At 51.3% G+C, this 12,745-nt stretch overlaps 1 protein-coding gene across 2 annotated transcripts in view; it reads right to left on the bottom strand.

Annotated features, from left to right (window-relative positions):
* Positions 1 to 12,745, bottom strand: part of Wscd2 (WSC domain sialate O sulfotransferase 2) — a 93,639-nt gene that overhangs the window by 29,526 nt on the left and 51,368 nt on the right. For both annotated transcript variants that reach the window (XM_087903707.1, XM_087903708.1), the window contains exons 3-4: positions 5,232 to 5,346; positions 2,780 to 2,964 (exon numbers count right to left, since the gene is read on the bottom strand). In XM_087903707.1, coding sequence (XP_087759833.1) covers positions 2,780 to 2,964; positions 5,232 to 5,346 — 300 coding nt within the window. The remainder of the gene's footprint in view (positions 1 to 2,779; positions 2,965 to 5,231; positions 5,347 to 12,745) is intronic.

Raw genomic sequence — 12,745 nt, 5'->3', positions numbered from 1 at the left:
TCTATCCATCCCAGAGCATCCACAAGCAGCAGCAGCATCCTCCCTAAGCAACTGTAACACATTGAGGCCATCTATTCAGATGGTCAACATATCACCATTTTAACAACTTGATATCAGTACAAATGAAGTCAGTCATGAGGATGAGAAATCTGCCACTTCCTTAGAACCTTGTTGCACCAATGGTCAGACCCAAGCCCACTGCACAGGTTTTTCTCCAGCTGAGATTTCCTACCTCTGCACTTTGCCAGCTGAATCTTCAGACATGAACCAAATGGTGCAACCAGTGCATTTGCAAACTGGTGACAAGCACAACCCTGTTAGCTACAGGGCAAAGCTTGCATGAGGCCACCAAAGTTCAGGAACTCAAGCCCTGTACATATTACCCAGTGACAGACTGTTATAGATACAGCCACAGGGAAGACACCCTGTCCCCACAGCCAACCAGGAATAATGCTCCTGCCAAACTCAGCTGTGCATTCTTGCCTCAGTGTACCAAGGATGGGGGCTATGGACAAACAGCCTGGAATAGCCTGGGGGCATCTTAGGGGTATAGAACCCAGCTGTGTCTGGTAGCTCAGACCTGTCATTCCAGCTACTCTGGAGACTGAGACAGCGGCTTCCCACGTTCAAGGCTACCTGGGCTACGGACTGTATAAGGATGAAGATGGGGGTGTAGAGAGCAGCTACCTAGCATGTTTGAGATCCTGGGTTCCATTCCCCGTCACTGCAAGAGCCAAAATCAAAACCAAACAACGTCATGGTAGTTTGAATGAAAAAATGTTCTCCATCATCTCAGGCATCTGAATCTTGGTTCCCCAGTTAGTGCTGTTTGGGGGAGGTTCTGGGGAGGTATGGCCTTGCTTGAGAAAGTATGTCACTGGAGATTTTTTTGTTTGTGTTTCTTTGGTTTTTTTTTTGTTTTTTTTTTTTTTTTTTGAGATAGGGTCTCAGTCTGCAACCCTGGTTATTCTGGAACTTACTCTGTAGACTAGGCTGGCCTCAGACTCGGAGATTCTGCCTGCCTCTGCCTCCTGAGTGCCGAGATTAAAGGCATGCACCACCACACCCGGAAAGCCTGCTGCTATTTCTGTCTCTGCCTCATGCTTGTGGCTGAGACGTGATTGCTCAGCCTTCTGCTCCTGGCTCCATGATCTTCTCTTTCTAGAACCACAAGCACAAATAGACTCTTCCTTCTCCATGCTGCCTCGGGCGTAGTGTTTTACCACAGCAGGAGACAAGTGACATGCACAGGAGCTACTCCATTTCACAAGGTCTGAAGTGGAGCCTGGCTGAAGAGCCCCAGGAGCCTGTGCCTGGCTAGTTTTATGTCAAATTGACACAGACTCAAGTCAGTTTGGAAGAGAACATTTAAGTTGAGAAATTGCCCCCGCTACGCTGGTCTGTGGGCAAGGCTGTGCTGTACTTTCGTTGATGACTGATGTGGGAGGGGCCCAGCCCAGGGTTGATGGTCCCGGCTGGTATAAGAAGGCTGGGTGAGAAAGCCGTGAGGACTAAGTCAATAAGCTGTGTTCCTTCATGGCCTCTGCTTCAGTTCCTGCCTTGAGAAGAGCCTGACAGTTTGGATGATGGACGACGATGTGGAAGCCGAAGTGAGATTAACCCCTTCCTCCCCAAGTCAGTTTTTGTCATGGGGTCTGTCACAGCAATAGAAACCCTGACCAAGTCGAAGCCCTTGTGGTTATTCCTGACTGTGTGGGCCTTGGCAAAAGTATTTCAACGCAGAAAGCCTCATCCCCTCGCTGTAAATAGCGACGGTTGCCAGTGGCAACTCCTGGGAAAGGCTGTGGGGAGGAGACATGGAGTCAAGCCTGACCTGAGCTTAGTACCTGGTTACCAGCAGACTCTTGACAAGCAGCTAAGAACCGGAACTCAACACTCCCTGCTTAGGAAGGGGCTGTGGGACAGGGGCTGCAGCAAAGACGTCTCCTGCCTCTCCCACCACCTGCTCTCCTTGGTTGCAAACTGCAGAGTTTTTCTAACCAGACTCAAGCTGGGAACACTGGCAAGCTCAGGGGAACTCTGAGCAGTCAGCTGAGCTAAAGAAAGTCCCCCACTGCTCAGAGTTGTGACGCTGCAATGGGTTTCTGGTCTCAAATGGAAGCAAGGAAAAGCAATGCCTCAGGTTTGCCCATCCTCCCTCCTTCCCCTTCCTTCTTTCATTTCCTTTTATTTTGTGGTCCTGGAGATTGAACCCAGGGTCTTGCGCATGACAGGCAAGTGCTCTACCACTGAGCAACATCACCAACACCCTCCCAACCCCTTCAACTTGTTTTGAGACTGGTTCTCACTATGTAACCCAGGCTGGCCTCAAACTCTCTCTGTAGCCCAGGCTGGCCTTGACTTGGAATCATCTCCCACCAGCCTCCTCAGCAGCAGGGATGCCAGGCCTGTGCCATGAGGTCCAGCTTTCCTCGGGCCTATTTCCAAGGCCACCATGAAGATGGCATGAACTAGTCCACATAAAGTGCTCGGGAAAGGACAAAGGCTTTGAGCTCTTTCTACATTGTCTTAGGCCATGGAGACAATTTCATCTCAGAAGAGACAGGCCAAGATCAGGTTCAGACTCAGGGCCAAGGAGAGCAGGGGCACAGGAACGCTGAGTGGCTGGGGTGGAGGCTGGGGTGGGAGGGGAAGCCTATGGTGGCTTCGGGGTGATGGGGCGCCATAGACGGCGGCATAGGGCAGACACTGAAGATGGGAGCAGTGGGCAGTGGAGGGCTAGCGTGCCCCAACAGAGGGGAGGGGAGGACTCACGTACACCTGCGGGCAGACTCCTGGGCCAGCTGTAAGCGGTAGACGGAGAGGCGGTTGACTCCACCACACACACTTCCTCGCTCGCCCTTGCAGTCCATGTCACACTCGGCTTCGCTCACGTTGGCCGCCTGGATCTTGTGGCCACAGTAGCACTCGGCGCCAAACTCAAGCCCGGCATACAGGTAACCCCTGGGAGAGGCGGGCGTCAGGCAGGACCACACAGCCAGGGAGACCCCAGGGGACGGGAGACTCAAGGGAGCAACTCTCAGTTAACAGGACCTGGGAGACTTTGGGGTACAGGGGGTGGACAGAGTCTCCAGGAGGCATGGAGGCCAAGGAGTGAGAACACAGGAGACCTCAGAAAGGGGACAAACGGGTTGGAGAGGCGGGGAGCTTGGAGGAGGAAGGGGGGGTCATAACTACTCCAAAGGAGAGGACAACCTGTTGGGAGTCACAGAGGGTGGGGAATCAGTGGGCCTGAGGCACCTGGAGCGGGGAAGGAATTCAGAGACCCCTGGGGACAGGGAGAGCATCTTGGGGATACCCACCAGCCCTCATCACTGCCTGTCGTGCTGTATCCCCATACCACTCTCCAAGTCCACATTAACACACTCACACATTACACACACACAAATTCGCTTATACATACACATATTCAAACATTCACAGATACTCACACACATTCACTCATATATACATATTATCTCATGCACTACAAGTAAAAATTCACACACAATCACTCATGTGTACACACACATTCACTCAAACTCTCTCTCTCTCTCTCTCACACACACACACACACACACACACACCACACCCCTCCCCCAGTCCTCTCTCAGCACTGCAGGCCCCAACCTCTGCCTTCCATGAAACATCACCCAAAGAGACACCTCATTGCCAGGTCCCCTGAGAAGCACTGGCGAAGGGGAGGAGGCAGGGTGCCTGTACCCCTTTGGCAAGCTATAAAGCCAAGCTCACACTCCCAGTCAAGAAAAAATTTCTTCCCTGAAAATAAAGCAAAACAAAATTCCAGGAGTTCTGAGGAGATGCTGTCTGTCTCCTTGTCGTGGAATTCTTCCCTAAAAAGGACTTAGTGGACACCAGTCTAAACACACGGAAGCAGGCTGTGGGCTCCGGCTGAGGACACGGGGAAGGGGACGGGGAAGTCTTGTCAGCCCCCTGACCACCATGCTCCCAGAGACAGTCCTCAGAGAGAGGCCTGCAGAAACCTGTCCCCAAAGGAACTGTCAGTAGCTATGGCTGCCTCATGGATCCCTATTCAGTGCTGGCGGATGGGCAGAGCCACCAGATCTGTGCATGCACAGACCCCAGTGACTAGGTGGGGTCTTTCCCCATCCACCTACTTTTTCTGGGAGGCAAGATCAGCAGGCATGACTGAGCACCTTTGACCCTTACTTGCCTCCATACCTGTCACTCTGAGCCTGCTTCTCAGACATCCCCTGGGCTCCTCTTCTACAGTGGAACCCACAGACAGAAGCAACATTTCCCATGAAAAGCACGTTACTGATTCTGAAACAAGAGACAGCCTGTAACTCAGAGCCAGAAGGAATGAAGGTTGAGGAGGAGGGGCACAGTTCTAGAGAGGACTCAATGGCTTCCAGCTGGCGAAGGAGTTGGTATGCCAGTTGGCCCCCTGGCTTGGCAGAGCTGGGAGTTCACAGGGTGTCTGCACACTGCTCTCTTAGAGAGATGCAGTTTAAAACCAGGCATGATGTAGGCCTGCAATCCCAGCCACTCTGGAGCCTGAGACAAGAGATTGAGATGATCTCTTAAGATCGCACAAGCACTATTTCTTAGAGATGGCCAGGTGTCATGACTAGGCTCACTAAAGTAACCAGCTGACCGTGCAGGCCACACCTCACACACCTCCTCCCCAGCACAGTTCACACAGCTGACCGTGCACACCACACCTCACACGCCTGCTCCCTAACACAGTTCACACAGCTGACCGTGCAGGCCACACCTCACACGCCTGCTCCCTAACACAGTTCACACAGCTGACCGTGCACACCACACCTCACACGCCTGCTCCCCAGCACAGTTCACACAACTGACCATGCACACCACACCTCACACGCCTGCTCCCTAACACAGTTCACACAGATGCAGTCATACTCTCACAGACCACACTCACATGAATCTTTGTGTACACACAAGTATGGGAACACATACACACACACACATGCACAAACATGTATATATACATTTTAGATGTGTGGACACACATGCTTATGTGGACACACATGAACATACACAAACACACACATGCATGCACATTAACCATGACTGCAATCTTTTGTTTCCACAGCTCTTGTCCACTCTCTGACAGTCTTTCCACAACAAAGCAAGGACACCATGGAGGGAACCCTGGGTGGAAAGAGTTGGAAAGGACACGTCTGGGAACAAGGCAGAGGCGGCAGGGTGGAGGTCATTACCGTTCAGCACAGTTGTCCTGGCAACGGAAGACTGTCATCTTTTTGTAGTCGAAAAAGGATACCCCTCGCAGGGCCCGGCTCTGGGTGTTGTCCAGGTAGCAGCCGATATACTTGGCTATGGGGAAAGAGGAAGAAAGGGGATGAAGCTGGGACGCTGCAGGAGGCCCCGCCCTCTGTGGCTTTGCCAAGTGTACAAAGTGCCAAGTGTAATGCTTGATTCTGTCCTCAGGGTGCTAACGAGAGATGGGAAATACCAGACCATGGCTGATCAGGGCAGTGAGCAAGAGTGGGTGAGGCTTCAGGCCCTGATGACTAGGGTACAGGAAGGACTCTCTTTCCTGGGCCACAGCCAAGTCCAGCAGTCTCCTGGTGACATTGGCCACCAGGGCCACATCCCTATCCTAGAAGGAGCTTGACTCACCCAGGATAAGGCCTGTTTTAGCAGCTGTGGAAGGTCTGGAAGGCACGCTCCTTTCTGTGGGCAGTCTCAAGGGTCTCGCTGCACTTGGATGGTTCGAGGGCCACATTTTACTCTGTAATTCCCCAGTTCTGATCTACGGAGCTTAGGTGGGGTGACCTTACCAAAGCCTTGCTTTCCTTCATTTGGGGCTGAAACTACCAACCAGCTGGAGTGGAATGATTCACGAATATTCCTATTGTCCTGTACTGTATGTACTAGGCACAATGTTCTGGGGAGCAGGATGAGAAACTGGCCATTCACTGGGCAGGGCACACTTTACAGTTTATATCTCTGGTGGAGCTGGGTAGATGCTTCCACCCGAGAATCACTTCAGATGATAGCTAAGAACCATCCAGTTATTAGCTGTGAACACATCGCTTTTCTTTATGTCAACCAGGAACTCACACACAAAGACGGCACTTTACAGTTTGTGCAAACTCTCTCCTCTCTTTTCTTAACACCTGGATGCAAACTACAGTAAGCGCTTTTCCCGCACAACCTACTGAGTCCTCACCAGGACTCTGAGAATATCATCTCTATTCTCCAGTCCAGAGAGGGCGTCATCTGCGCAGGGTAGCTCGGCATGTATAAACGGAGCCAGAGCTGGACACGCACAGCCTGGCTCCAGATCCTGCTTCTGGACGGCTGGGACGTGCCTGCACGCTGGGAGACCTGGCATTTCACCCTTACAGAGGCCTGGAGAGGAGAGACGCAATGCTGGACGAAGATTCACATGCAGGTCTCTGGGACCCACACTGGCTCTTCCTGCCCTTTCCCTTGGGAAAAAAGTATCCAGCTGGGTCCCAGGAGAACCTCAATGTCATTTGACACTTCTCTTCCTAGGGGATTGCCCAGGTTAAACACGAAGCGATCCCTGTCCTTGTACTGAGGGGCAGGGCTTGCGGAAGACTGCCAGTCTCTGTCCTGGCAACTTGGACTTCCTTCACAAGAACAGTCTGACTTCAGAGGGAGTATTGCTGTCCCAGCATGTCCCCTCCCCTACCCTGTAAGCCCATCACTCGTGACAACTCTGGAGGGTCCCACTGGCCGTTGTTCTTTCTAGACATACTAAATGCCTCCTGTCTTGGACAGAATCTCAGCCGACAGGGTGCTGCAGGCACAGGATAGGGTCGGCCACATGCTTCATTTGGGCCTTTGCTTGTTTATTTCTGTTTCAGGTAAAACCCAGGCCTGACACATAGTCAGTTGGTCAGCACTCTACCACGGAACCATGATCTAACCATGATCTAGCCTTCCTAACATTTGAAACTCTAAATTTACAGGCTTCTTAGGAACGCATCTTTTAAAAGTGTGCGTGTGTATGCACAGATGCCTGCAAGGTCAGAAGGGGGCTTGAATCGCCTGGAGTTACAAGAGGTTGTGAGTCGCCTGATGCAGGCGCTGGGAACACTACTCAAGTCCTACACAAGGCAGTGTATGCTCTTAACTACACAGCTACCTCTCCACTGGGATCCATTTTATAGACAGAGAAGTCAATCATTAGGACACTGACATCCTCTTGCCTCTGCCTCCCAACAGAGGTTCCCTAACCCAGTTAGGGTTGGTAGCACTGCCCATCTACCGGCCTACTGGAGTCAAGACAGGGCATGAGGCCCATGCCCTGAATTCTTACGGATGTGTCCTGCCTTCCCTGGCTCATGATGCTGGCGTTCTGTAAGACCAAAGATGGCAACCGCTGGTATCAAGTTCAGTCTGTGCAGGGGAGCAATAAATTGGGGGGGGGGGGCAAGAACAATGGGGAGGTGGGGGAGAGAATAAGGAGGGAGAGGGAGGAGAGAATTAAGAAGGGCCGAAGCCCAGGTATCAGAGCCTTTCTGCAGCCCAGCGGCCTGGCAGGACAGGAGGGCGCTCCCCAATGCTGAAGCTCATTGACTTGCTGAAAGAGCGCAAGAAAGGTCTCAGATTAAACCTCAGTTCAGATTCATCTCCTCCAAAGCTGCCATTTCTGGCATGCTACCCTGAGGCAGGACCCTGGGGATTTCCCCATTCTGCTCACACACCAGGGTGGGGGACTAGGCAGTCAGGGTGGGATCACATGTCCTTCTCCCCTAAAACTGGGGCTTTTAGTTTGAAATGGTATGCTCACTATAGCAGACTCCTTTCTCAGTTGGTATGGTGTGGTGTTGGGGATGGAACCCAGGGCTTTGGGAACTCAGGGGTCTAGCTGGACTATTGGATGCTGCATGACTCTACCCAGGCCTCCCCAGGCTAGCATTAAACTGAGATGTCCTCTACTTGCTGAAGGAACACTTGAAGGCCTGTTTCCTCATCTATCAACAGAAGGGAGACACAAGGTCCTCTGTGCTTTGAACACAGGCCTGTCACACACCACTGCCCAGTGAAGTCAGTGTCAGGATACACAAGCTGAGTTACTTTTCCTGCCTCCCCTGAGAAGGACCAGGTGTCCCCTCCCTGGCAGCCTATCTGGCCCTGATCGTTGGACCATCACAGCGCTACCAAGGTTGAGCTCAGTCTTGTGAACGACAACCCCGGAACCCTCCCCAGCCTTCCCCAGGGCCTGTGCTCAAATCTCGCAGTGGTGGCAGAACCTCTCAGAGGCAGGGGAGTTCAGGTATGTAAAACAGGGACACAATGTCACAGGCCACATGAAGGGGAATTAGTGGCTGAGCGCACACAATTCACAGCATCTCCAGCACCCCAGAGACCTCTGAAATACTAAGGCCTCTCACTGTGCTGAATCCCCCCTCCACACGTTTTCTTCTGCTCTCATTAATTCATGGACTTTCCCTCTCTCTGATGAGGCCGTCTGCTAAGAGGGTGGCCGAGCACACGCAGGTTTGCACGCTTTCTTCTGTACTGTTGGGAACAGACTTCTGAGATTCCCACTGTGCCAGTCAGACAGATCTGGGTGTGTGGTGCCTAGCCACAGAACTGGGCTCTGGCAAGTGGGATCAGACATTCTACCTGGGGTGCCTTGAGGTGACCCGTGTCTTACACACAGCCCCTACCCAAGAAGAGCGACACCGGATTCTTAAGCCCCAACACCTTGGAAGATTGCCTTGAGACAGATGGTCACACTGCCCCAGATCAGGTGATGAGGTCACAATTGGAGTAGGGAGGCTCCAAACCAACAGAGCTGATGATCATGTGACCAAAGGAGATGAAAAGAGGACACTGGACAGAGTGTGTGGTCCCTACGAATGGAATAAATGAATGAGTAGACATAAGTGTGCATATATTTACATGAACAGTATGTATTGTTTGACTGTATGTATGTTCACAGGTATATGTGCATTTGTATGTAGGGTGAGCATTCATGCATGTATTGTGCATGTATGTGCACATGTGTATGGAGTGAACACTTCCATACACATGTACACATCGTGTGTGTATATTTGTGTATTGGGTGAACATTCATGTATATGTGTGTGCGTGCACATGTGTCGGGTGAATATTTCCATACGCATGTGCACATTGTAGCTGGAATCAGGTGTTGCTCCTCAGGTGTCTTCCACCTTGCTTTTGAGACAGGATCCCTCACTGGCCAGGAACTCACCTAGTAGTCAGTGAGCCCCAGGGACCTACCTGTCTCTCCTCCCCAGTGCTCGGACTGAGTACTACAAGCCCAGCTTTTCTTACATGAGCTCCGATCCTCTGTTTCTCTATGAAATGGGACTCAATAATTTCTACATGAAGTGATGTGCAATCCAGGTACTTGGGCAGACTTTCCGCTGCAGTTATTGCCTCTGCATCTTCCACCAGAGGGGATGAGGAGTGGGCTCCCCTGCTCTTCCTGAACAGGGTCATACAACCCTCTCCATGTCTCTCCTTCACGTTCAGCCCAAGTCTCCCTGCTATCTCAGGGAAACTTTGAAATCTAGCTGGGTCTCGCTCCCTGGCTCTCCCAGGCAGCTCACATGACTTCTGTGCAGTTCCCTCCCTCAAGGGCAGAACCCGGAGTGTTGGGAGTATTATTGTAAGGTGTGTGACTTCTGTTTGTGCTGTGTTTGTTTAACTCTGGGAAGCTGATTCTTTGCCTACAAATCTAGGTGTTTGTCTACAACACCTGATGGTCTAATAAAGAACTGAACGGCCAATAGCAAGGCAGGAGAGGACAGGTGGGGCTGGCAGGCAGGAAGAATATGAGAGAACAAGGGGAGGAGGATGTCAGGGGCCACTCAGCCAGCCTCAGGGTAAGAAGGAAAGTAAGAGACACAAAAGTAGGAACAGGAAAAAGCCTGGAGACAAAAGATAGTCGGGATAATTTAAGTTAAGAAAAGCTGGCAAGAAATAAGCCAAGCTAAGGCTGACCATTAATAACTAAGAATAAGCCTCCGTGTGTGATTAATCTGAGAGCTGGGTTGTGGGCCCTCAAAAAGCCAAAGGAGTAAAAGAGCAAACATCGCACAACACTGGGGCAACTTACGGATCCACATCTGTGGGTCTCGGTTTGCACACTTACTCAGCCTGTTTTGCTCCTGTGCTCCTTCCTTCCTGGTTGGAGGGAGTCATGAAAACTACTCCGTGACTGTTGTGGGGTTGGAAGCCATATGTGATGCGTGCATCCTGCCCTAGGCAGTGCCTGGCTCTCTGGATGCTTTGTCACCCGTGACCTGCTCACGGCTGTGCAGCACAGCTTGCAGCATCGGGATCTGAACCCTGGTCTGGGAGCTCAATATTCAGGCTTTCACAAGGCTGTCATGGGCAACAGACTCACGGACTGACCAGTGCCAGCTGCACCCGTGGGTCTGACTTCTTATCTGTGTCATTTCCACCCAGACGCAGTTCTTACCCTCTCCCTCTCAGCCCCACAGACTCTGAAGCTCAGGTCCTGCATGCCTATATTCAGCAGGGATGCTTGGGAGGGAGCCAGGCTTCAGTGCCAGATCAGAGAAGACTTCAATCTTGGTGGTGCTGAACCCCAAATCAGTCCGTCAACAGATGGCTGCATCTGTATTGTTCTAATGACACCGCCTGCTGAGAGTCCGGAGTTTGGGGCTACTTTTCTGTACACTTTCCTTTCTTTCTTTGCATCTCATAAATACGTAGAAGCTCAACGTGCTGGGCTGTGCCCAGGACTCAGAAGGCTCGCATGCCTTGGAAGTCAATCACCCTTGTTTCAAATTTCAGTTATCCTGCAAACAACCAGTATAACCATTGAAAGCCATTGCTCTCTGAACTCAGTCTTACCATGTGCAAAATGGACTAAAAGGGCCTCTAAGTCATGGAATGGTGCTAGTTAAATAAAGCAATGAATCAATTCAACATGGTCCAGCCCACAGGGCAGCTACTAAGTGACATACTATCACAAACCACAGGGTGTGGCAGGGACGTGCATAGACCATCCCATTCTTGTGAGGACCCACAGTTTTGAATCTGTTACATCTTGACTGATGGTCAGAGAGTTCAGGCCCATTCTTGTTCCTCAATGATGAACAACAAAATGATGTTTGGCCAAAGGTGTGGCTACTGGATGCCTTACTCTTCAAAGGCCAGTCAACAGGATGTTTTGACTTAGGGGGTGGTTACCAGGTGTTCTGAGATGTAAGGAGGTAATTATGCTTGCTTGCTCTTTGTATCGTGGGAGTCTTGTGTACTCCTTCTTTTGTTTGAGTTATGTAAAGGTTGTGAATAATAAACTCTGGGCTTTCTGCTTTTGACCACAGTATTCACTGGATGCCCTTCCAACTCTGTCTGTCATCTCTTGTGTATTTCTTTCCTCAATCCACACTCCTGTTCTCTGGAACATACAGACCTGGACACATTCTAAGCCAGCAACAGGAAATGAACCATGCTGAGCATGGCTTGGGAGCTCAATAAATGGCATTGTTAGTGTTGACAGCCATAATGGCCATCTATTGGTCTCAGTATCCCACAGTGGTGGGGTCCAGCATCCCTTGTGAGCCAACACATGTATGAAATGTGTTATTTGCACATAACTCCCTCACGAGTTCTGCAGCTCTCTCTAAAAGACTTTAAGTCCTAACACAGTGCGAACACTGAAAATACAAGGAGGGGGGATCCTGTATGTTCCTTACAGATGCATTTTTCTCGGGTGATTTTTCTTTGTGGTTGGCCGAAGCCCAGGGTATGAACCGTCAGCCATGGGGAGCTGACTGTATTCATTCTCACAGCCCACAGGAACCACACACAGATCCACTGTCACGGGTGCTCTTGCATGGCACAGAGAAGAAAAAAGCATCTGATTAGACTCAGAAAGGACAGTGTTCTGGAGGTGGACAAAGCTGAAATGAGGAGGTCCCCTGGCAGAGGGAGAACCACATGTTCATTTACCCATCCAGTCACTCACTGGGCCCACCGGGAGCCACAGGTGTCCACCCGGCGCTGTCCCAGGTGCTGACGGGTTGAGCTGGCCAAGACTGGAACATTTGAATGCACCAGAGTGCAAAGACCCAGCTATACAAGCAAGGTGCCTTTGGATGGTGATGCACCGAGCAGCAGAGCAAAGCTAGGGAGTATGATTGTGACCAGGCAAGGCATGGAACTGGTTAGGACGCTCTGGGAGTGGCTACAGGAGGCGGGGGCTGAGTGGTGACTGCAAGGAAAGGAACTAAGCAATGTACAGGGATAAAGAGCAGAGACCCTGGGGCAAAGAGAGCAAGGACAGTGGGGCAGAGTGCGGGAGCGAGCGAATCTGACAGCTTAAGGAGCAGGCTGGCGAGGACTAGGAGCTTTCATAGGATCGGGAAGTGTTTGCAGTGGTCAGAGATGGAGCTTGAGTGGAGAATATGGAAAGTGGAGTGATTTCTCTAAAACACCAGTCTCTCAAGCCTTGCCATGCTAAGACATGGCTGTCCCTTGAGTAGATCCCGGGAGTACTTTCTGAACATTGATTGCTAACTGCCAGTTCTGTCCCAGCTGGGTTGCCTGACCCACGTCCCACTGGCTTCTCAGGACTGCTTAGCAGGGAGCCACTGTTAGGTCCATGTGTCAGGTGTGGAAACAGAGGCACAGAAGGTGAAGTCATTGTCTAGACCACACAGATGGCTAAGGTGGGGTTGAAATCCTAGGCCAACGTCCCCAGGCTATTCTGTCCCCTCACCACTCCGTG

The sequence above is a fragment of the Myodes glareolus genome, chromosome 2 (genome assembly GCF_982192425.1).
Source record: "Myodes glareolus chromosome 2, mMyoGla1.1, whole genome shotgun sequence".
In the NCBI taxonomy this organism is placed as follows: Eukaryota; Metazoa; Chordata; class Mammalia; order Rodentia; family Cricetidae; genus Myodes; species Myodes glareolus.
This window is presented reverse-complemented; position numbering and strand designations above follow the sequence as displayed.